The 24,046-nt window shown below is 53.1% G+C and overlaps 1 protein-coding gene across 1 annotated transcript in view; it reads right to left on the reverse strand.

Moving 5' to 3' along the window:
- The window catches only part of DVL2 (dishevelled segment polarity protein 2), a 65,844-nt gene extending 49,398 nt beyond the window's left edge, over nucleotides 1–16,446 (reverse strand). The window contains exons 1-5 of the mRNA XM_075344166.1: nucleotides 16,052–16,446; nucleotides 13,159–13,228; nucleotides 12,707–12,855; nucleotides 12,523–12,629; nucleotides 12,131–12,257 (exon numbers count right to left, since the gene is read on the reverse strand). Of these exons, the coding sequence (XP_075200281.1) occupies nucleotides 12,131–12,257; nucleotides 12,523–12,629; nucleotides 12,707–12,855; nucleotides 13,159–13,228; nucleotides 16,052–16,446 (848 nt within the window). The remainder of the gene's footprint in view (nucleotides 1–12,130; nucleotides 12,258–12,522; nucleotides 12,630–12,706; nucleotides 12,856–13,158; nucleotides 13,229–16,051) is intronic.
- Between the last annotated feature and the right edge of the window lie 7,600 nt (nucleotides 16,447–24,046).

Below are 24,046 nucleotides of genomic sequence, written 5' to 3' on the forward strand. Positions count from 1 at the left end.
CCAATGGCAGACCTTTTGTATTTTCAAAGAGGCCAAATTGTTGTTGCTCGTATGGCAGGCGCTAGTGTAACAAAGTGCCCGAATGCTTGGCATGTCAAGAGGTCCTGTCTCCAAAGTAATGACTGCGTTTGAAAGAGAAGGAGAAACGTCCGCAGCAAAGCACAGGTCCGGCCGAAAGTCGAAGGTGACAGAGACTGTCGGACTCTAAAGCGAATTGTGAGAGAGAATCGCAAGACCACGGCTCCGAATATCACTGCTGAGCTCAATGAGCACTTACAGAACCCAGTTTTCACAAAAACCGCTCGTCGAGAGCTGCACAAATCTGGATTCCACAGAAGAGCTGCAATTAGATAACCACTGCTCTCAATGACCCATGTGTCCAAGCGTTTAGAGTGGTGTAGAAACCTCCAGAATTGGTCCCTCGAGCAGTGGAAATACGTGATATTTTCAGACCAATCATCGTTTACCCCATTACCGACCTCCGTCCGAGTGTATGTTTGGAGACAGCCGAAAGAAGCCTTCCATCCAGACTGCCTTCTCCCAACCGTAAAACATGGCGGAGGGTCTGATGATCTGGGGGGCCATTTCGTGGAGATCCGCCGGGCCAATTATATCGCTTCATGGAAGAATTACCAGCTCAGATTATTTAGGCATTTTGGGCAATCAAGTGCATGCCATGGTTCAAGCACTGTTCCCGGAGGAGGAACGCCATCTTTCAGGATGATAATGCACCAATTCATACAGCTAGAATCGCTACAGCCTGGCACGAGGAACATCCTAATGAAGCTGAGCACCTCGTCTGCCCACAATCCCCAGACCTCAACATTATTCAGCATTTATGGGCGATTTTAGACATTCAAGTTAGACGTCGAATTACGCCACCATCGTCACTCAAAGAATCGGAGGGTGTTTAACTGCAGAATGGGCTAAAATTTCTTTGGAAACAATTCACACCTTGTATGATCCATACCTCGGAGAATTGAGGCAGTAATCGCCGCAAAAGGTGGACCTACACTATATTAAACTGACTTTTGTTGAGGTTTCTATTTTCTATCTATGTAAGTGGGGAAAAAAGAGAATTTTGTTACTTACCGTAAATTCTTTTTCTTATAGTTCCGTATTGGGAGACCCAGACCATGGGTGTTTAGCTTCTGCCTCCGGAGGACACACAAAGTACTACACTTAAAAGTGTAGCTCCTCCCTCTGAGCTTATACACCTCCTGGTAGCCAGTCCTAGCCAGTTTAGTGCAAAAGCTGAAGGAGAATAGCCACCCACAAGTAGAACCGAGTAAGAACCGGAACAACCGGAGACTCTGTCCACGACAACAGCAAGTGAAAACACACGGAACAAGAAAATTGCCAACAGGCAACAGGGAGGGAGCTGGGTCTCCCAATACGGAACTATAAGAAAAAGAATTTACGGTAAGTAACAAAATTCTCTTTTTCTTTATCGTTCCTATGGGAGACCCAGACCATGGGACGTTCCAAAGCTGTCCCTGGGTGGGAATAAACAGAAAAAACTAAGAAGTAGGCGGAGCCTAACTTCACAAGTGGGCGACAGCCGCCTGAAGGATGCGTCTGCCCAAGCTCGCATCTGCCGAAGCATGAGCATGCACTTGGTAGTGCTTCGAAAAGGTATGCAGGCTAGTCCAAGTGGCAGCCTGACAGACTTGTTGAGCAGTAGCCTGGTGCCTAAAAGCCCAAGAGGCACCGACAGCTCTGGTCGAGTGTGCTTTGATCCCCGGCGGGGGAAGCACCTGAGTACTCGGGTAGGCGTCCGAAATGGTCGATCTAATCCAACGGGCCAAGGTCGGCTTAGAAGCAGAGAGACCCTTGCGCCGCCCTGTGGTTAGCACAAAAAGAGAGGTGCACCGCCTAAGCGCAGTGGTGCGAGACACATAGATCCGGAGAGCACGCACCAGATCTAGAGTATGCAGCGCTTTCTCAAAGCGATGAACAGGGGCCAGACAGAAGGAAGGCAAGGAAATATCCTGGTTAAGGTGGAAGGGAGAGACCACCTTAGGAAGAAAGTCCGGGGTCGGACGGAGAACTACCTTGTCTTGGTGAAAAACCAAAAAAGGTGACTCCGAGGAGAGCGCAGCCAAATCAGAGACTCTCCTGAGAGAAGTTATGGCAACTAGAAAGGCCACCTTTTGAGAAAGACGATACAAAGAAACCTCCCTAAGGGGCTCGAAAGGGGGTTTCTGCAATACCGTGAGGACCAAGTTAAGGTCCTAGGGATCCAAGGGCCGCCGATAAGGCGGAATAATGTGAGACGCACCTTGCATGAAGGTGCGGACCTGAGCCAGCCGGGCGAGACGCCGCTGGAACAGCACTGATAGAGCTGAGACTTGTCCCTTGAGTTGAGGGACAGTCCTAGCTGTAGACCGGACTGTAAAAAAAGACAGAAGGGTCGGCAATGAGAATGGCCAAGGAGAATGGCCGGAAGAGCGACACCAGGACAGGAAAATTTTCCAAGTCCTGTGATAGATCTTGACGGAGGAAGACTTGCGGGCCCAAGTCATAGTGGAGAGGACTTCAGGAGGAATACCAGAAGCCGTCAAAATCCAGGACTCAAGAGCCACGCCGTCAATTTGAGTGCCGCAGAATTCGGGCGGAAAAACGGACCTTGCGAGAGCAGGTCTGGACGGTCCGGAAGATGCCACGGCATCTCCACGGACAGTTGGAGCAGGTCCGGATACCAAGCTCGCCTGGGCCAGTCCGGTGCAATGAGGATGACTCGACGGCCCTCCATTCTCATCTTGCGCAGGACTCTGGGCAAGAGAGCTAGAGGGGGAAACACGTAGGACAGACGAAACTGGGACTAGTCTTGAACCAGAGCGTCCGCGGCGAAGGCCTGAGGATCGTGGGAGCGAACCACGTAAACCGGAACCTTGTTGTTGTGACGGGATGCCATTAGGTCCACGTCCTGAGTGCCCCACTTGCGGCAGATTGACTGAAACACTGCCGGGTGCAGGGACCACTCGCCATCGTCCACGGATTGGCGGCTGAAATAATCTGCCTCCCAGTTTTCTACGCCAGGGATGTGGACTGCGGATATGGTGGACTTGGAGTCCTCCGCCCATTGAAGAATGCGTTGGACCTTCAACATTGCCAGGCGGCTGCGTGTCCCGCCTTGGTGATTGATGTAGGCAACCGCTGTCGCGTTGTCTGACTGGACTCGAATGTGCCTGCCCGCCAACAGGTGGTGAAAGGCTAGGAGAGCTAGAAGCACAGCTCTGGTTTCCAGCACATTGATTGAAAGGGCTGACTCGGACGGAGTCCAAGTGCCCTGTGCTCTGTGGTGGAGATGTACCGCTCCCCAGCCGGATAGGCTGGCATACGTGGTGAGAATCACCCAGGACGGAGTCAGGAAGGAGCGCCCTTGGGACAGGGAGAGGGGTCGAAGCCACCACTGAAGAGAGCTCCTGGTCCGTGGCGACAGAGCCACTAACCTCTGTAAAGAGGAAGGCCGCTTGTCCCAACAGCGGAGAATGTCCAGCTGCAGAGGACGCAGATGGAACTGGGCAAAGGGAACCGCCTCCATGGAGGCCACCATTTGACCCAGCACCTGCATCAGCCTGAGGGTATAACGGCGGGGCCTCAGGAGAGAGCGCACCGCCAACCGGAGTGACAGCTGTTTGTCTAAGAGCAACTTCACAAGTGCCGGCAAAGTCTCGAACTGCATTCCTAGGTACGCGAGACTCTGGGTCGGAGTCAGAGTGGATTAGGGAAGATTGACAATCCACCCGAATTGGGCTAGGGTAGCGAGAGTGAGCGAAACACTCCGCTGACAGTCTGCGCTGGATGTACCCTTGACCAGAAGGTCGTCCAGATAAGGAAGCACTGCTAACCCCTGGAGGTGCAGGACCGCAATCATTGCCGCCATGACCTTGGTGAATACCCGAGGGGCCGTGGCTAACCCGAAGGGGAGAGCCACGAATTGGAAATGATCCTCTCCTATCGCAAAACGTAACCAACGCTGATGTGACACTGCGATTGGCACATGTAGATAGGCATCTCTGATGTCGATGGACGCCAGGAACTCCCCTTGGGTCATAGAGGCAATGACTGATCGCAGAGACTCCATGCGAAAATGCCGCACCCAGACATGCTTGTTGAGAAGCTTGAGATCCAGGATGGGCCGGAAGGTACCGTCCTTTTTTGGAACTAGGAAGAGATTTGAGTAAAAACCTCTGAACCGTTCCTGAGCGGGAACTGGGACAATCACTCCGTTTGCCTGCAAGGACGCCACGGCCTGCGAGAAGGCGGCGGCCTTGGAGCAGGGGGGAGTTGAGAGAAAAAATCTGTTTGGATGGCTGGAAGAGAATTCTATCCTGTAGCCGTGAGATATGATGTCTCTCACCCACTGATCGGAGACTTGCTTTAACCAAGCGTCACCAAAGTGGGAGAGCCTGCCACCGACTAAGGACGTGGCTGGAGCGGGCCGAGAGTCATGAGGAAGCTGCCTTAGTGGCAGAACCTCCTGCGGTCTTCTGCGGACGCGCTTTTGGGCTCCAGTTGGATTTCTGATCCTTGGCTGAGTTAGCGGACGAGGCGGAAGGCTTAGAGGATGACCAGTTGGAGGAACGAAAGGAACGAAACCTCGATTGATTCCTACCCTGGGCGGGTTTCCCGATCATGGTTTGTGGCATGGAAGTACTCTTCCCGCCAGTAGCTTCTTTAATGATTTCATCCAGCTGTTCACCAAACAGCCGTGAACCAGCAAAAGGGAGTCCAGCAAGAAACTTCTTGGAAGAAGCATCTGCCTTCCACTCCCACTCTCGAAGCCACAAGATCCTGCGGATAGCGAGGGAATTAGCTGAAGCCACCGCAGTGCGGTGAGCAGCCTCTAGCATGGCAGACATGGCATAGGATGAAAAAGCTGAAGCCTGAGCAGTTAAGGTAACCATCTCAGGCATAGATTCCTTGGTGAGGGAATGCATCTCCTCTAGAGAAGCAGAGATGGCTTTGAGAGCCCAGACTGCTGCAAAAGTCCGGGAAAACGCGGCCCCCTCAGCTTCATACACGGATTTGGCCAGAAGGTCAATCTGACGGTCAGTGGAATCCTTAAGTGAGGTGCAGTCAGCCACCGACACAACGGTCCGGGCTGAGAGCCTAGACACCGGAGGGTCTACCTTTGGGGAATGAGCCCACTCCTTGACCACCTCAGGTGGAAATGGAAACCGGTCATCAGAACCACGCTTTGGAAAGCGTTTGTCAGGGCAGGCCCTGGGTTTGGTCACAGCGGTCTGAAAACTGGAGTGGTTAAAGAACACACTCTTTGCCCTCTTAGGCAAGGTAAACTGATGTTTTTCTGCCAAAGAGAGTTGCTCCTCTGACACTGGCGGATTGAGATCCAGCAGAGAATTAATAGAAGCAATCAAATCACTAAGATCTGAGTCACCCTCAGAGAAATCGATGGGATACATAGCCTCCGAGCCCCCAGTGAGGGCATCCTCCTCATCCTGAGAGTCAGCTCTTGAGACAGAGCCGTGGGGTGGGGAGGGGGAGGAAACCCTGCGCCTTCTCTTAGAAGGACGGGGTCTGGGATCAGATGAATCCTCCGTGAGCTCCGATGGACGGAGGTTAGGGGATATGAGTCCTCTGTCAAGAGTATTAGAGGCACCCTGTGAGGGACGCTGATGCATATTCATCAAAGTCCTGGACAAAAGTCCCATGGACTCAGCAAATGACTGGGATATGGACCTAGAAAAGGACTCTACCCAGGCCGGGGGTTCAATCACAGGTGCAGCAGCAGCCTGAGAGACCACTGGGGGTGAGACTCCAGGCTGTGGCACCACCAAGTTAGAGCAGACATCACAATGTGGATAGGTGCTCGGCTCAGGAAGCAGGAGCTTACATGCAGACTAAAGCTTTGGAGCCTTGCTCCTTGTGTGAGACATGCTGCTGGAGTGGGGGCTTTGCAGAGAATGAACCCCAGGGAGAATATACAGAGGTCCACAACCAGAGACCGGCTGTGGCTTACCAGACCGCTGAGCGCGGTGTTGTGTGCCCTCCAGATCCCGAAGCCCGGTCCACCAGTCGCAGCACCTCAGCAGAGATGCAGAATGCAGGATGTCCCAGAGCAGAGTGAACTCTGCCTGAGAAGAGGGCGTTCCTATAAAAGAGCGGGAACTGGAGGGCTATAGAGACCTTCAGGGAAGGAGGGACGCCCCAGCAGTGGGGAGTGTCCCTCCCCTGTGTAGAACGGCCGCCGGGAGGAGCCGAACCTGTCCCTCTGCATGAGTGACATGCGAGGGCAGGAAAATGAAACTAGGCCTCCGGCGAAGCCGGGGCCTAAATTTAAGCAGCGAGGCCGACCAGCAGGCACAATCGGCGCGGTTCTCAGGCAAAAGCTGGAGAACCCGCCGGAAAAGTTAAAACAATCACATACAGCATACTCTCCCCTTACAATAAAGAACCGGGACCCCCAACATAAACGTCTCAGGTACTTAGCTGCTGAGACGCAGGGCCATGTGCCTGGGGATGAGTGCTCCGGTCCAACAGAATCCTCAAGGGGCTGTGGATGGAGACCGGACTCCTGCCAGGCATGGAGACCGTGCTGGCTCCCACTTCAAGCCAGAGCCCAGAAGGGATGGTGAAGGAGCGCGGCATGTAAGGCTGCAGCCTTGTAAATCAACCTTAACAACACCGCCGACACAGTGGGGTGAGAAGGGACATGCCGGGAGTCCAGACATGGACCCGCTTTTCTTCAAACTCTTTCCAAAAGTCAAACAAATCAGATGAGAATGCATGTGTGGATGTATGCCTCCTGACACAAAGCAATAAACTGGCTAGGACTGGCTACCAGGGGGTGTATAATCTCAGAGGGAGGAGCTACACTTTTAAGTGTAGTACTTTGTGTCCTCCAGAGGCAGAAGCTAAACACCCATGGTCTGGGTCTCCCAAAGGAACGATAAAGAAAAACAGTTTTCAACAAAACCATACTAAATACCATTTGTGCAGTGTATGAATTTGTTGTAAGACATAGAATTGCCTCCATCAGATCCTCCTTCGCAGATGACCTCAAATCTGACCTAATAATATTAAGGCTGGAGAACGACCTCTCTACAGTAACTTGGGCTGGAGGCAAAGCCGTAACCACATGGGAATATCTCTAACAATCTCCGGGTATAAAGGAATTGCCTCATGCACACTCAGTTTTGATGAACGGTTGAATTTTTCTATTTCTTTGAGAGCAAGTGAAAAATTTTACTGAAATCTGGTCAATCTGCTGCTATAGGAGACGGAGTGACATCTGGCCAATCTGCAGCTATAGGAGACGGATTGACATCTGGCCAATCTGCTGCTATAGGAGACGGAGTGACATCTGGCCAATCTGCTGCTATAGGAGACGGAGTGAAATATTTTTCCTTGCGCCAACACTTTGCCTGCTCCATGTCATCCAAATACTTGTCAAAGTTAAACTCCTCATCTGATGAGGATGAAGATACGGCAGCAGTAGCACTGTCAGGCCCCAAGTCCTCTTGCGCCTGGCAGTCCTGTAGCCGATCATCCTAACAGCTACCTCACTCAAAGCTTCTTTTCCTTTAGTAAGCTGTTGATCATCAAGCAGTCTACGATGACTTGGGTCCACATAAATAGCTGCCAGAAGAATTTTATTTTCCAATAGCTGTGTCTCTCTCCGTTTCATTGGAGCAATAATGCCATCTGCGATTAAACCTCCTCTTTGGGACAGGCAAAATAGCAAGTTCTTCCACTCCCTTATGAAAATGCCAGGAGTTAAATCCTCAGCTTGTAAGTTTTTAGTCACGGTAAATGGGTGATTAATTAATTCCTTCAATTCAGCCACCTCTCTACAGTAACTTGGGCTGCAGGCAAAGCCGGAACCACATGGGCAACATCTCTAATAATCTCCGGGTATAAAGGAATTACCTCATGCACAGTCAGTTTTGATGAACGGTTGAATTTTATTTTTCTTTGAGAGCAAGTGAAAAATGTTACTGAAATCTGGCCAATCTGCCGCTATAGGAGACGCAGTGACATCTGGCCAATCTGCCGCTATAGGAGGCGCAGTGACATCTGGCCAATCTGCCGCTATAGGAGGCGCAGTGGCATCTGGCCAATCTGCCGCTATAGGAGGCGCAGTGACATCTGGCCAATCTGCCGCTATAGGAGACGCAGTGACATCTGGCCAATCTGCCGCTATAGGAGGCGCAGTGACATCTGGCCAATCTGCCGCTATAGGAGGCGCAGTGGCATCTGGCCAATCTGCCGCTATAGGAGGCGCAGTGACATCTGGCCAATCTGCCGCTATAGGAGGCGCAGTGACATCTGGCCAATCTGCCGCTATAGGAGGCGCAGTGACATCTGGCCAATCTGCCGCTATAGGAGACGCAGTGACATCTGGCCAATCTGCCGCTATAGGAGACGCAGTGACATCTGCTCAATCTGCTGCTATAGGAGACGGAGTGAAATCTTTTTCCTTGCGGTAACGCTTTGCTGCTCCATGTCATCCAAATACTTGTCAACGTTAAACTCCTCATCTGATGAGGATGAAGATATTGCCGCAGTAGCACTGTCAGGACCCAAGTCCTCTTGCGACTGGCAGTCCTGTAGCCGCTCGTCCTAACCGCTACCTCAGTCAGAGCTTCTTTTCCTTTAGTAAGCTGTTAATCATCAAGCAGTATACGATGACTTAGATCCACAAACAGCTGCCAGAAGAATTTTATTTTCCATTTGCTGTTTCTCTCAGTTTCATTGAAGCAAAAGGCCATCTGCGATTAAACCTCCTCTTTTGGATAGGCAAAATAGCAATGAAAATGCCAGGAGTTAAATCCTCAGCTTGTAATGTTTTAGTCACGGTAAATGGGTGATTAAGCAATTCCTTCAATTCAGTCACCTGTGTCCATCGACCTTCATTTAGGGTTACCTGAGGGTTCACCATATCTATAATAAATGGTTTTAGTTCAAGCAATTGCTCATTGATTAAATAAGTGCTGCCCCACCGAGTGGCTTGATCAACAATTGCCCCTTTCCCAGCACATCTCTTCAAGATCGAATCAATTTTAGGGGTTCTGGCGGCAATAACCAATTTCCTCACTTTTCCAATTAGATTTCCAGCATGTCCCTCCTGCAGACTCTCTTATTGCCAGCTGCAGCATGTGCACAATACATGTGATGAATAGGAAAGTGTTTTGAAGCAGCTTCAACAAGATCATCTAATCCTAAAGCATCATTTTGCTGTTCTTCTGTTGTAATATGTGTGTGTTCCTCAGTTGCATGAGCAGCGCTGTGGTTCCATCTCACACTTACTGAATCCTAAATTTTCTCCTAGCTGCTGCTCATTCCTCTCATTCATCAGTGTAATTGTACTTATGTGTGAAGCATTGTCCGTTACAATGGCAAGAACCTGCTCTTTTTTGCGTTCCTAATCTTGCAGAACTTTTTCCACTAAGGCCCGGAGAAACTGGCCGGTGTGATGAGCTTCACTATCCGTTACTGCCAGTGTCGTGCTAACAATTTCTTTCTTGTCACAAAAATATCGAACATTGATGGCAAAATAGTTCACTCTGACGTGTGCAGGCGTCCATTTTAAGAAACATGAAGCGTCTTTTGAGAGTCTTTGTAAGATCTTCCTTTTGTTTAACACTAGAAGTCCCAGGAATTTCAAGCTCCATAGGGTTCCAAGGGTAATAATAATAATTAATAATAATTTTATTCATTTATATAGCGCTGTTAATTCCACAGCGCTTTACATACATTGGTAACACTGTCCCCATTAGGGCTCACAATCTAGATTCCCTGTCTGTATGTCTTTGGAGTGTGGGAGGAAACCGGAGTACCCGGAGGAAACCCACGCAAACACGGGGAGAACATACAAACTCCTTGCAGATAGTGTCCTTGGTGGGATTTGAACCCAGGACCCCAGCGCTGCAAGGCTGCAGTGCTAATCACTGAGCCACCATGCCGCCATGTTATATGACCCCTCTCTGGGACTTCTAGTGTTAAGGGCTTCTTCAATCACTAATTTTCTAATACTTTCTCTTTTTAGAGAAACACCAAGTTTGCGGCCATTTCTCCATTAAGAGCTGTAAAAGCTGGTGGTGTAAATAATGATAATGGTACACCGCCCTTCACAACAAGCTGTGTGAGCGTCTTTATATGCATCTGTTGTCATTGTTACAGTAACTTCGTCACTTATATCTCGTTACTGATGTTTGGGACGCTCTTTCCTCCACCTTTGTCGGGAAGTGCTGGGCACTGGTTTCTTGCTGGTATCTTCCTCAGTCACAGCTTCGGGTGGAAGCGTTGTAAACGTCTTTAGATTGGAAGCTCTTGTAGGAGCATTGTTACCACTGCCTCAGTATGCACTGATTTTGGCATCACAGCATTTGTTTTCTTCTGGGTCACTTGTCATACATTGACACACAATATTTTTCATCTTGAGTCACTGTGAAACGCTCAGATACAGATGACTTCATAGGGAGCGTCTTAGACATTCTGTAATCCTATAAAATCACTCAAAATAATTTTGTCCTATAATAAATAATGTATAATTCCAGAGAGGACACGCCGCGTACAGAGAGGACACGCCGCGTACAGAGAGGACACGCCGCGTACAGAGAGGACACGCCGCGTACAGAGTGGACACGCCGCGTACAGAGTGGACACGCCGCGTACAGAGAGGACACGCCGCGTACAGAGAGGACACGCCGCGTACAGAGAGGACACGCAGTATACTGGACTATTGACTTATGCACAGTTTATTGAGAGTTTACATATGATTTAAGAACTAATGACCTTAATCTTGTTCTCCTGTTCACTTCAGAAAATCCGAGAAGAGCGGCGGCCTTCCTTCCATCCGAGAAGAGCGGCGGCCTTCTTTCCATCCGAGAAGAGCGGCGGCCTTCCTTCCATCCGAGAAGAGCGGCGGCCTTCCTTCCATCCGAGAAGAGCGGCGGCCTTCCTTCCATCCGAGAAGAGCGGCGGCCTTCCTTCCATCCGAGAAGAGCGGCGGCCTTCCTTCCATCCGAGAAGAGCGGCGGCCTTCCTTCCATCCGAGAAGAGCGGCGGCCTTCCTTCCATCCGAGAAGAGCGGCGGCCTTCCTTCCATCCGAGAAGAGCGGCGGCCTTCCTTCTGAGAGGAGTGTGGCCTTCCTTCTGAGATGAGTGTGGCCTTCCTTCTGAGATGAGTGTGGCCTTCCTTCTGAGATGAGTGTGGCCTTCCTTCTTTCTGAGAGGAGTGGCGGCCTTCTGTCTTTCTGAGAGGAGTGGCAGCCTTCCCTCTGAGTGCGGTTACCTTTTACCCTTGCCTGTAGAGGAGGAGCTTCACTGGTGCTGAAGTGCAGCACAGACTTCTCAGCTAAAGCCTCGATCCTCAGGCTACATACAGTCACACGCAGTGACATGCAGTGACTCTGCATCCAGCAAAGGCACTGGGTTTCCAGATCTGACGTTCAGACACCGCGTGTTGTGCGGCTCCTCGCACAGAATGAGCATTAGTTTGTGGTGTTTTATAATCTGCTTTTTGCTATTGAAAGCATTATCTATGAGCTCAGAACCTTTCACATGATGCGGGTTTATAAAAAGCTGATCTGCTTTTGCAGCTGACAAACGTATCCTCAAAAAACGCAGCAAAAACGCAGTGTGTGAATGCAGCCTTAGATCAGGAACAGAACAGACATTTATAGGACATTTCAGAACTTCCCAAATTCCTATGAAACAATATTCAGCACATTCTGCACGCACACACACACACAGCGCAACACCCCCTCCCACAGCACGCGCCACACACACACACACACAAACACACACACACACACAGCGCAACACCCCCTCCCACAGCACGCGCCACACACACACACACACACACACACACACACACACACACACACACACACCCCCTCCGACAGCACGCACCCCACACACACACACCACAACACCCCCTCCCACAGCACGCGCCACACACACCCTCCGACAGCACGCACCCCACACACACACACACACACACACACACACACACACACACCCCGACAGCACGCACCCCACACACACACACACACACCACAACACCCCCTCCCACATCACGCACCACAGACACAGCAGCAGATGGAAGAATGAACAGAGCGTGCAGAGAGGTGCCTGCTTGGAGCACAGGCCGTACCTGCTCATGGCGTCGTCTTCCTCAGAGTCACAGATGCTGGTCTCTATCTCACTGGTCAGGAGGGTGGAGGACGACTCGTATCCCGAGAGGTGACGCTCCCCGCGACCATTCAGAGCCCGGCCGCCAACTGCAACACCATCAAACCGGTCAGGGGCCAACAGAAAAAAACACTGTTGCAGGAGGAGACGCGGCCAAACAAACCCCTCACGAGCGAGCGAGTCATGGCCAAACCCCTCCCCAAGCAGCACACGGCTAACCCCCCTTGAGTGACAAACAACCAAACCCCTTCTTTCTCCGAGCGACACAGCCAAACGCTGCCCCCCCCACGAGTCACAGACTACGCATGATACATTTCCAGCCCCACATTTGGGCACGCTCGATGCCCCCCTCACCTGGGTCTCCGCTCTCCCTCCGCCTCGGCCGCTCTCGCCGTACAGACACCACAGACTCTGTCTCGGTCTCCTGGTCCAGGTTCTCGGCGCTGTCACACACATTAGGACTAGAAAACAGAACTATCATTATCCTGGGGGTGGGGGACATATAGGGGGAGGTGGCAGACGGACCCCCAGTACTCACTGAAAAGAGGGAGGCCGTGAATCTCCAATGCCGCTGGTTCTCTCTGCAGGAGGCGGGGGGAGGGGAGGCGGAAGCGGGGAGGGATCAGGCCGCACATCAGGAGGGGGGGCTGGAGCCTGTTCAGGAGGCGTGTTCTCTGCAGACACCAACTGTCAAGAAAAACAAGAGTTAATGATATCCCCGAGAGGGTCACGGGGAGGGCCCTCGCCACGCTGCACTGAGACACAGCAAGCCGGGCCCTCGCCATGCCACGCCGCACCCCCCGAGACAGTCAACCAGGCCCTCGCCAAGCCACACCCTCCCAAGCCAAGAAGGACCCTCGAGATGCTGCATCCCCCCCCCCCCCCTCCCCGAGACACAGCCAACTCGGCCCCCAGGGGAGGGCCCTTGCCACACTGACCCCCACAGCAACAGATTTGTAGGGACAAAGACCCTGCCCCCCATGAACTCACCCACGATACTACACGACCATTGAAGCACGGCAACTTAGCGTTATCATCTGAGATCTCCTCCTTCACCACCCTGTAAGGAACAGACATCACATCAAAAGATGGCTCCCAGGGGGCGGAGACACAAACACATGAGGGGGGATATGGAGGAAGACATGAGGGAGACAGGGGAGGGGCGGTCAGACAAGTCAAACAGGGGAAGGGGACATAATGGGGAAATCTAGGACGGAAGGGGATTCCTAGAGGCGACATCTAGGACGGAAGGGGATTCCTAGAGGCGACATCTAGGACGGAAGGGGATTCCTAGAGGCGACATCTAGGACGGAAGGGGATTCCTAGAGGCGACATCTAGGACGGAAGGGGATTCCTAGAGGCGACATCTAGGACGGAAGGGGATTCCTAGAGGCGACATCTAGGACGGAAGGGGATTCCTAGAGGCGACATCTAGGACGGAAGGGGATTCCTAGAGGCGACATCTAGGACGGAAGGGGATTCCTAGAGGCGACATCTAGGACGGAAGGGGATTCCTAGAGGCGACATCTAGGACGGAAGGGGATTCCTAGAGGCGACATCTAGGACGGAAGGGGATTCCTAGAGGCGACTGTGACGGGGTATGCAACAGAGCAGTGAGGGACGCCAGGCCAAGGAACAATCCAAAGGGCTTTATTGGAACCACAAAGATAAAGCAGCAAACAAATATAAATCCTTCAAATCTGCAAGGAGTCCACAACAGAAAACAAAAGATCCAGGGGCACCGCCTGGTATTCCGATGCCAGGGGAATTAGGGCAATGGTCCTTATATGAGTTCCTTGAGTCCAACAGGTGAACAACAAAACACAATCCCACGTGGCCGCGGATCTCCAGTCTGTAACAGTCCACACACACACAGATCCCAGGATCCAGCCTCAGCTATAGATCCTAGTCCTTCTCCAGCCGAGCTCCAACTAAGTGAACTAACATGTTCTTCTCTCCTGGGATCAGCCCCTTAGGTGGGCACACCTCCCCCTGGCCATTTGATGCATGAATGGACTTTAGACTGCTGGCTCTGTTCTGTTTACCAAGTTGTAGATTGGAGAAGTCTCATGCTGAGAAGAACAATATATATATGCAACCCCCACCAAATCAATGACAATAGCTACTGCTGAAGCCTGAGTGCAATATGATACAGGCTGGGGAAAGGTATGGTCACTTACATCCCAAGACATAGTATTACAGCAAATACAGAGAGAAGGTAAAATACATCACATGGCATCTTATACAAAAATATGGGATGGAGAAAACTACATACATCATGACAGCGACATCTAGGACGGAAGGGGATTCCTAGAGGCGACATCTAGGACGGAAGGGGATTCCTAGAGGCGACATCTAGGACGGAAGGTGATACATAGCTGCCGCCTCACCACCGCGCGGAACTGCTGCCCAACTTACACCCCACCTACTGTCTCCTCCCCAAAATCTGATAGAATGTAATCCCGCAAGGGCAGGGTCCTCTTCCCTCTGTACTAGTCTGTCTATTGTAACTTGTATATGTATTCTGTATGTAACCCCTTCTCATGTACAGCAGCATGGAATCAATGGTGCTCTATAAATAAATAATTCATAGAGGCGAGACCTAGGAGGAGGGGTAAAAGGGGGAGAGGGGTAATGGACGGGGGTGTGTGTTTATTTTTATAAATGCCTTCAGCTCTGTCACGAGCCATAGTGACTTGTTGGTTTAGCGCTTGGTAGGAGAATCTTGTGCAGCCTAGACCGGGCCTGCCAGGGTCTTCGCCGTCTAGACCGGGCCTGCCAGGGAATTCGCCGTCTAGACCGGGCCTGCCAGGGAATTCGCCGTCTAGACCGGGCCTGCCAGGGAATTCGCCGTCTAGACCGGGCCTGCCAGGGAATTCGCCGTCTAGACCGGGCCTGCCAGGGAATTCGCCGTCTAGACCGGGCCTGCCAGGGAATTCGCCGTCTAGACCGGGCCTGCCAGGGAATTCGCCGTCTAGACCGGGGCCTGCCAGGGAATTCGCCGTCTAGACCGGGCCTGCCAGGGTCTTCGCCGTCTAGACCGGGCCTGCCAGGGTCTTCGCCGTCTAGACCGGGCCTGCCAGGGTCTTCGCCGTCTAGACCGGGCCTGCCAGGGTCTTCGCCGTCTAGACCGGGCCTGCCAGGGTCTTCGCCGTCTAGACCGGGCCTGCCAGGGAATTCGCAGTCTAGACCGGGCCTGCCAGGGAATTCGCCGTCTAGACCGGGCCTGCCAGGGAATTCGCCGTCTAGACCGGGCCTGCCAGGGAATTCGCCGTCTAGACCGGGCCTGCCAGGGTCTTCGCCGTCTAGACCGGGCCTGCCAGGGTCTTCGCCGTCTAGACCGGGCCTGCCAGGGTCTTCGCCGCTGTTATCTTGATAATATGAAGCCATCGGTTTGCTGATCTTCCTCTTCACCTTGTTCCTTTTCTTGAGACCATGATGTCCTTCTCCAGTGATTGCTCTCTTTGTATGATGCCTATATGAGTCGTAGCTTGGTGATCTTTGCTTCTAGTGACAAGTCTGGCTTGATTTGTTCCAGAATTGATTTGTTTGTTCTTGCCATCCATGGTATTGATCACATCCTTCTCAGCACCACACATGGAAGGTGTTGATCCTGGTCGTGTTTCTTTATCGTCCAGGTTGTGCATCCATATGTGACTAGAGAACAGACCAGACTATGTACGAGCCGTGTCTTCACCAGTGAAATGTTCGTGGACTTTAGGACCTTGTCCAGGGACTTCATTGTCGATTTGCCCATAGCTAGTCTCCTATTGACTTCCAATGCCGTCGCTCCATCTTGAGTGATCATTGATCCGAGCGAGGAGGTTGAAGTCCTTTATAACTTCCAGCCAGTCGCCTTCCACATCACGTGTCCCGGTCGTACCTGACAGGGGTAAATATCTTTGTCGATAACTCCTTCATTCCATCTAGGCTTGTTGCTATCAATGTTGCATCATGTGAGTATTGAAGATTGTTGATTCGGCCAGCAATTTTGATTTCTTCGTTTTCTGCAGGTCTGGCCTTCCTGAAAATATCTCCTGCATATAAATCACTGTAATTGATTAAGCAGAAATCGATCTCCTTATGATAGTCTTTGGCCTTTTCCACCATCCATCTGATGCCAGCAGTTACATCTCCTGCTCCTCGGCCTTTTTGGACTCCTGATTGTTCCTCTGGCCGCTCTCGGTCACAGTAAGGCTGGAGCCGTCTCTGTAGGATCTTCAGTAGAAGTTTCTGGCATGAGCGCAATAGTCCAATAGTTTCCACAGTCGGTGGCATCTCCCTTCAGAATAGGAATAAACACCGATCTTGTCCGGTTCTTGGGCCATTTATCAGTTGTCCAAATCTGGTGACACCGGCGTGTGAGGACATTAACTATTGGAATATTGTCACAGCCAGATGCTTTGTTCTTTGACAGAAGCTTTATCGCAGCAATGACTTCTTCAGGATACTCAGCTCTATCATTTCCAGTCTCAGTTTCTTCCTGTATCCCTGAGTCTTTCACAAATGCTCTGTGAATTGTTTACATCTTTCCTTGATCTCTTCTGGCTCGGTTACTTTCTTCCCGTTGGTGTCTCCCCACAGTCGCACTCTTGGTTGAAGCTTTCGTCGTCTTTGATGTCTGGTGCCTCCTGGTCTTGCCCTTGTTCGTTTTTGATCTCTATACATGTCTTTTGGTTATATAGTTGTAGCCCGATTGGCTCTTTAGTATTTTACTGACGTTGTCTGTATCCTGCTTGTCTTTCTTTGATGATCTTAAGGGTCTCTTCTGATAACCAGGGCTGCGGGGGGAGGGGGGGGTCTGTGTCCCATCTGATAACCACAGCTGCGGGGGTGGGGGGGGGGTCTCTTCTGATAACCATGGCTGTGGGGGAGGGGGGTGGGTTTGTCTCGTCTGATAACCATGGCTGCAGGGAAGGGGGGGGGTGTCTCTTCTGACAACCATGGCTGTGGGGGGGTTTGTCTCGTCTGATAACCATGGCTGTGGGGGGGTGGGTTTGTCCCGTCCGATAACCATGGCTGCGGGGGGAGGGTGGGGGTTTGTCTCATCTGATAACCATGGCTGTGGGGGTGGGGGGGTTGTCTGATAACCATGGCTGCGGGGGGGGGGTGGGTTTGTCTCATCTGATAACCATGGCTGTGGGGGGGGGGGGGGGTTGTCTCATCTGATAACCATGGCTGCAGGGGGATGGGGGTGCGTTTGTCTCGTCCGATAACCATGGCTGCGGGGGGAGGGTGGGGGTTTGTCTCATCTGATAACCATGGCTGTGGGAGTGGGGGGTTGTCTGATAACCATGGCTGCGGGGGGGGAGGCGGGTGGGGGTTTGTCTCATCTGATAACCATGGCTGCGGGGGGGGGGTGTTTGTCTCATCTGACAACCATGGCTGTGGTGGGGGGGTTGTCTCGTCCGATAACCATGGCTGTGGGGGTGGGGGGGGGTTGTCTTGTCTGATAACCATGGCTGTGGGGGGGTGGGGGTGGGTTTGTCTTGTCCGATAACCATGGCTGTGGGGGTGGGGGGGTTGTCTTGTCTGATAACCATGGCTGTGGGGGGGTGGGGGTGGGTTTGTCTCGTCCAATAACCATGGCTGTGGTGGGGGGGGGGGGGTGTCTCATCTGATAACCATGGCTGTGGGGGTGGGGGGTTGTCTTGTCTGATAACCATGGCTGCGGGGGTCTCTTCTGCCTCCTGTTTATGGACCTCCTGGCTTCTTCAGTAATAATAGTCTGTGTGTGTGTCCATGATTTCTCCGGTTTTCATTCGTGTCTAGAGGAATAAAGCGGTTGTGGAGGCCGTTCCACTTCCGGTGTGTTGGGATCCACTCATTTTCTTGTCCTTTTGCGCAGCCTGACTTTAATCTTTGCGGTCACAGGTTCATGGTCAGCTCCTGGCCTGGTTTCCCAGTAATGATCGATGACCTCCATCTTTGGCGAGCGCATACGTGGCCCATCTGATTCCGATTCGATGATGTCCACGTGTAGAGGCTCAGGTTGTGATTTTGGCAGAAGGCGTTCATGACGGACAGTCATTTGTCATACAAAGTCAATGAATCGGCCTCTTTAAAGTCCAGAGTTTCCACGTTTGTCGTGACCACATGATCATGATTACGGCTGACTTCACAGATCTGGCAGGGATCAGTTGGCCAAATGATTTTTGCAGAATCCAGTTTTTTTTTTTTTTTTTTAACATGGGAATCTATGGAGAACGGATCCGTTAACAGCTATCTTCCATTAAAAATAGATCCCGTAAGAAAAACTGGATCCATTACAAATGCAGGCATAACTAATGACTATGAGTGTTGGCTGGACCCGCAAATAACCGGGATCGACGGGTCCAACCGGGTAAAGAAACAAAATCCCAGTTCATGCCCAGGATTGGTTCCAGTTTTCTGGCCGGACGCCTGCCCCATACAAATATATGGGGACCAGAATCCAGCGATTAACATGACAGAAGGGACAGGGGCAGGGAGCAAGCGCGCTATACTCACCCAGGCTACGGCGCGGCTGTAACTGCTTCCAGGCGGCTCATTAAGGCTCATACATATGCACCACTTTCCCCGCCCATCGGCAGGCATGGGCATCTGTGATTGGTAGCAGTCAGACACGCCCCCAGTCTGCGTGACACCGTCTGACTGCAACCAATCACAGGCCATGTCTGAGGGTCCCTGTTGTGGTGTAAAAATAACTATAATAAGTGGCACAGGGTCCCCCTTATATTATGATACCCAGCACAGATAAAGCCACGGCTACAGGCTGCAGCCCCCAGCACCGATAAAGCCACGGCTACAGGCTGCAGCCCCCAGCACCGATAAAGCCACGGCTGCAGCCCGCAGCACCGATAAAGCCACGGCTACAGGCTGCAGCCCCCAGCACAGATAAAGCCACGGTTACAGGCTGCAGCCCCCAGCACAGATAAAGCCACGGCTACAGGCTACAGCCCCCAGCACAGATAAAGCCACGGCTACAGGCTGCAGCCCGCAGCACCGATAAAGCCACGGCTACAGGCTGCAGCCCCCAGCACAGATAAAGCCACGGTTACAGGCTGCGACCCCCAGCACCGATAAAGCCACGGCTACAGGCTGCAGCCCCCAGCACCGATAAAGCCACGGTTACAGGCTGCAGCCCCCAGCACCGATAAAGCCACGGCTACAGGCACCAGCCCCCAGCACCGATAAAGCCACGGCTACAGGCTGCAGCCCCCAGCACCGATAAAGCCACGGCTACAGGCTGCAGCTCCCAGCACAGATAAAGCCACGGCTACAGGCTGCAGCCCCCAGCACCGATAAAGCCACGGCTACAGGCTGCAGCCCCCAGCACAGATAAAGCCACGGCTACAGGCTGCAGCCCCCAGCACAGATAAAGCCACAGCTACAGGCTGCAGCCCCCAGCACAGATAAAGCCACGGCTGCAGCCCGCAGCACCGATAAAGCCACGGCTACAGGCTGCAGCCCCCAGCACAGATAAAGCCACGGTTACAGGCTGCAGCCCCCAGCACAGATAAAGCCACGGCTACAGGCTGCAGCCCCCAGCACAGATAAAGCCACGGCTACAGGCTACAGCCCCCAGCACAGATAAAGCCACGGCTACAGGCTGCAGCCCCCAGCACCGATAAAGCCACGGCTACAGGCTGCAGCCCCCAGCACCGATAAAGCCACGGCTACAGGCTGCAGCCCCAGCACAGATAAAGCCACGGTTACAGGCTGCAGCCCCCAGCACAGATAAAGCCACGGTTACAGGCTGCAGCCCCCAGCACAGATAAAGCCACGGCTACAGGCTGCAGCCCCCAGCACCGATAAAGCCACGGCTACAGGCTGCAGCCCCCAGCACCGATAAAGCCAAGGCTACAGCCCCCAGCACCGATAAAGCCACGGCTACAGGCTGCAGCCCCCAGCACCGATAAAGCCACGGCTACAGGCTGCAGCCCCCAGCACCGATAAAGCCACGGCTACAGGCTGCAGCCCCCAGCACCGATAAAGCCACGGCTGCAGCCCGCAGCACCGATAAAGCCACGGCTACAGGCTGCAGCCCCCAGCACAGATAAAGCCACGGTTACAGGCTGCAGCCCCCAGCACAGATAAAGCCACGGTTACAGGCTGCAGCCCCCAGCACAGAAAGCCACGGTTACAGGCTGCAGCCCCCAGCACAGATAAAGCCACGGTTACAGGCTGCAGCCCCCAGCACAGATAAAGCCACGGTTACAGGCTGCAGCCCCCAGCACAGATAAAGCCACGGTTACAGGCTGCAGCCCCCAGCACAGAAAGCCACGGCTACAGGCTGCAGCCCCCAGCACCGATAAAGCCACGGCTACAGGCTGCAGCCCCCAGTACAGATAAAGCCACGGCTACAGGCTGCAGCCCCCAGCCCTGCCCCTCTCATGGCTGTGTATCAAAATAAGAGGAACCGCATGTGGTGGTTCTGTAAAATTATTCAAGTCATAAAGAAAGAAAAGGAAATAAAAAAAAAAGCATGTGGTACACCCCAGAATTTGATACCCAGTCATGATAAAGCCGACAGCTGGAGCCTGGCATTCACAGGGTGGGGAGACCCCAGCTTATTGGGCTTCCTCCAGCCTACAAATAGAAGCATGCAGCCACCCATCAGGTGATTTGCGGTCAACGCTGGAGTGATGTCACCGCTGATTGCGCAGCTCACTCAGTCTCTGCCCAAACGCCCAGCTATCAGCTTTATCATGACTCGCAATCAAATTTGGGAGGGGTTGGGAGCGACGGCACGCTGGTTTTTTTAAATTATTTAAATAGTAAGAAACAAACCACATGGGGTTCCTTGTATTTGGATACACAGCCAAAATAAGCGCAGGGCTGGGGGCTGCAGCGGTATGCTTTGTCTGTGCTGGTATAATATGGGGGGGCCTCCAAATATTTTATTCTAGCTACGCAGACCGCGCCTGTGATTGGTTGTTGCAGTCAGACGCTGTCAAACAGGCTGGAGGCGCGTCTGACTGCACCCAATCACATCACCAGGACTGCCAGTGGGTGGGGAAAGCAGTGCATATGGATGAGCATTAATGAGCGTCTGCGGGAGCCGTTACTGCCGCGCCGGAGCCTTGGTACCGGAGCCTTGGTACCGGAGCCTTGGCACCGGAGCCTTGGCAAGTGTAGCATGGTTGGTTCATTACTTCCTGAGGGCCGGATCATCAGCCGGAAATGCCTGAGAATTCTGGGCCTGGCCCCGACTTCTATAGACCGGGTCCGCCCATCACTAATCAGTTACTGGATCCATTCTCCATGGACCGGTGTGATCAGATCCGGCAGATGTCACATCCGTAACACCACGTCTGCAGGATCCCAACCAACACCATTACAGGACGGTGCACCCCACCAACATCCGGTCCATTGCTTCTGACCCTCGATGGTAGAATAGCTCACCGTCCCCTCCTCAGCACATGTTGTTGGTGTGTAGACTAGGGAAAAGAGGGGATACCGGAACAGAGCGAGCGAGCGAGCGGGGGAGATACCGAAAGAGAGCGAGCGAGCGAGCGGGGGAGATACCGAAAGAGAGCGAGCGAGCGAGCGGGGGAGATACCGAAAGAGAGCGAGCGAGCGAGCGGGGGAGATACCGAAAGAGAGCGAGCGCGCGGGGGAGATACCGAAAGAGAGCGAGCGCGAGCGCGCGGGGGAGATACCGAAAGAGAGCGAGCGCGAGCGAGCGGGGGAGATACCGAAAGAGCGAGAGCGCGAGCGGGGGAGATACCGAAAGAGAGCGAGCGGGGGAGATACCGAAAGAGAGCGAGCGGGGGAGATACCGAAAGAGAGCGAGCGGGGGAGATACCGAAAGAGAGCGAGCGGGGGAGATACCGAAAGAGAGCGAGCGGGGGAGATACCGAAAGAGAGCGAGCGGGGGAGATACCGAAAGAGAGCGAGCGGGGGAGATACCGAAAGAGAGCGAGCGGGGGAGATACCGAAAGAGAGCGAGCGGGGGAGATACCGAAAGAGAGCGAGCGGGGGAGATACCGAAAGAGAGCGAGCGGGGGAGATACCGAAAGAGAGCGAGCGGGGGAGATACCGAAAGAGAGCGAGCGGGCGAGATACCGAAAGAGAGCGAGCGGGCGAGATACCGAAAGAGAGCGAGCGGGCGAGATACCGAAAGAGAGCGAGCGGGCGAGATACCGAAAGAGAGCGAGCGGGCGAGATACCGAAAGAGAGCGAGCGGGCGAGATACCGAAAGAGAGCGAGCGGGCGAGATACCGAAAGAGAGCGAGCGGGCGAGATACCGAAAGAGAGCGAGCGGGCGAGATACCGAAAGAGAGCGAGCGGGGGAGATACCGAAAGAGAGCGAGCGGGGGAGATACCGAAAGAGAGCGAGCGGGGGAGATACCGAAAGAGAGCAAGCGGGGGAGATACCGAAAGAGCGAGCGGGGGAGATACCGAAAGAGAGCGAGCGGAGGAGATACCGAAAGAGAGCGAGCGGGGGAGATACCGAAAGAGAGCGAGCGGGGGAGATACCGAAAGAGAGCGAGCGGGGGAGATACCGAAAGAGAACGAGCGGGGGAGATACCGAAAGAGAACGAGCGGGGGAGATACCGAAAGAGAGCGAGCGAGGGAGATACCGAAAGAGAGCGAGCGGGGGAGATACCGAAAGAGAACGAGCGGGGGAGATACCGAAAGAGAACGAGCGGGGGAGATACCGAAAGAGAACGAGCGGGGGAGATACCGAAAGAGAACGAGCGGGGGAGATACCGAAAGAGAACGAGCGGGGGAGATACCCCCAGCACAGATAAAGCCACGGTTACAGGCTGCAGCCCCCAGCACAGATAAAGCCACGGTTACAGGCTGCAGCCCCCAGCACAGAAAGCCACGGCTACAGGCTGCAGCCCCCAGCACCGATAAAGCCACAGCTACAGGCTGCAGCCCCCAGTACAGATAAAGCCACGGCTACAGGCTGCAGCCCCCAGCACAGATAAAGCCACAGCTACAGGCTGCAGCCCCCAGCACAGATAAAGCCACGGTTACAGGCTGCAGCCCCCAGCACAGAAAGCCACGGCTACAGGCTGCAGCCCCCAGCACCGATAAAGCCACGGCTACAGGCTGCAGCCCCCAGTACAGATAAAGCCACGGCTACAGGCTGCAGCCCCCAGCCCTGCCCCTCTCATGGCTGTGTATCAAAATAAGAGGAACCGCATGTGGTGGTTCTGTAAAATTATTCAAGTCATAAAGAAAGAAAAGGAAATAAAAAAAAAAGCATGTGGTACACCCCAGAATTTGATACCCAGTCATGATAAAGCCGACAGCTGGAGCCTGGCATTCACAGGGTGGGGAGACCCCAGCTTATTGGGCTTCCTCCAGCCTACAAATAGAAGCATGCAGCCACCCATCAGGTGATTTGCGGTCAACGCTGGAGTGATGTCACCGCTGATTGCGCAGCTCACTCAGTCTCTGCCCAAACGCCCAGCTATCAGCTTTATCATGACTCGCAATCAAATTTGGGAGGGGTTGGGAGCGACGGCACGCTGGTTTTTTTAAATTATTTAAATAGTAAGAAACAAACCACATGGGGTTCCTTGTATTTGGATACACAGCCAAAATAAGCGCAGGGCTGGGGGCTGCAGCGGTATGCTTTGTCTGTGCTGGTATAATATGGGGGGGCCTCCAAATATTTTATTCTAGCTACGCAGACCGCGCCTGTGATTGGTTGTTGCAGTCAGACGCTGTCAAACAGGCTGGAGGCGCGTCTGACTGCACCCAATCACATCACCAGGACTGCCAGTGGGTGGGGAAAGCAGTGCATATGGATGAGCATTAATGAGCGTCTGCGGGAGCCGTTACTGCCGCGCCGGAGCCTTGGTACCGGAGCCTTGGTACCGGAGCCTTGGCAAGTGTAGCATGGTTGGTAAATTACTTCCTGAGGGCCGGATCATCA

Source organism: Anomaloglossus baeobatrachus, chromosome 4, assembly GCF_048569485.1.
Source record: "Anomaloglossus baeobatrachus isolate aAnoBae1 chromosome 4, aAnoBae1.hap1, whole genome shotgun sequence".
Classification (NCBI taxonomy): Eukaryota; Metazoa; Chordata; class Amphibia; order Anura; family Aromobatidae; genus Anomaloglossus; species Anomaloglossus baeobatrachus.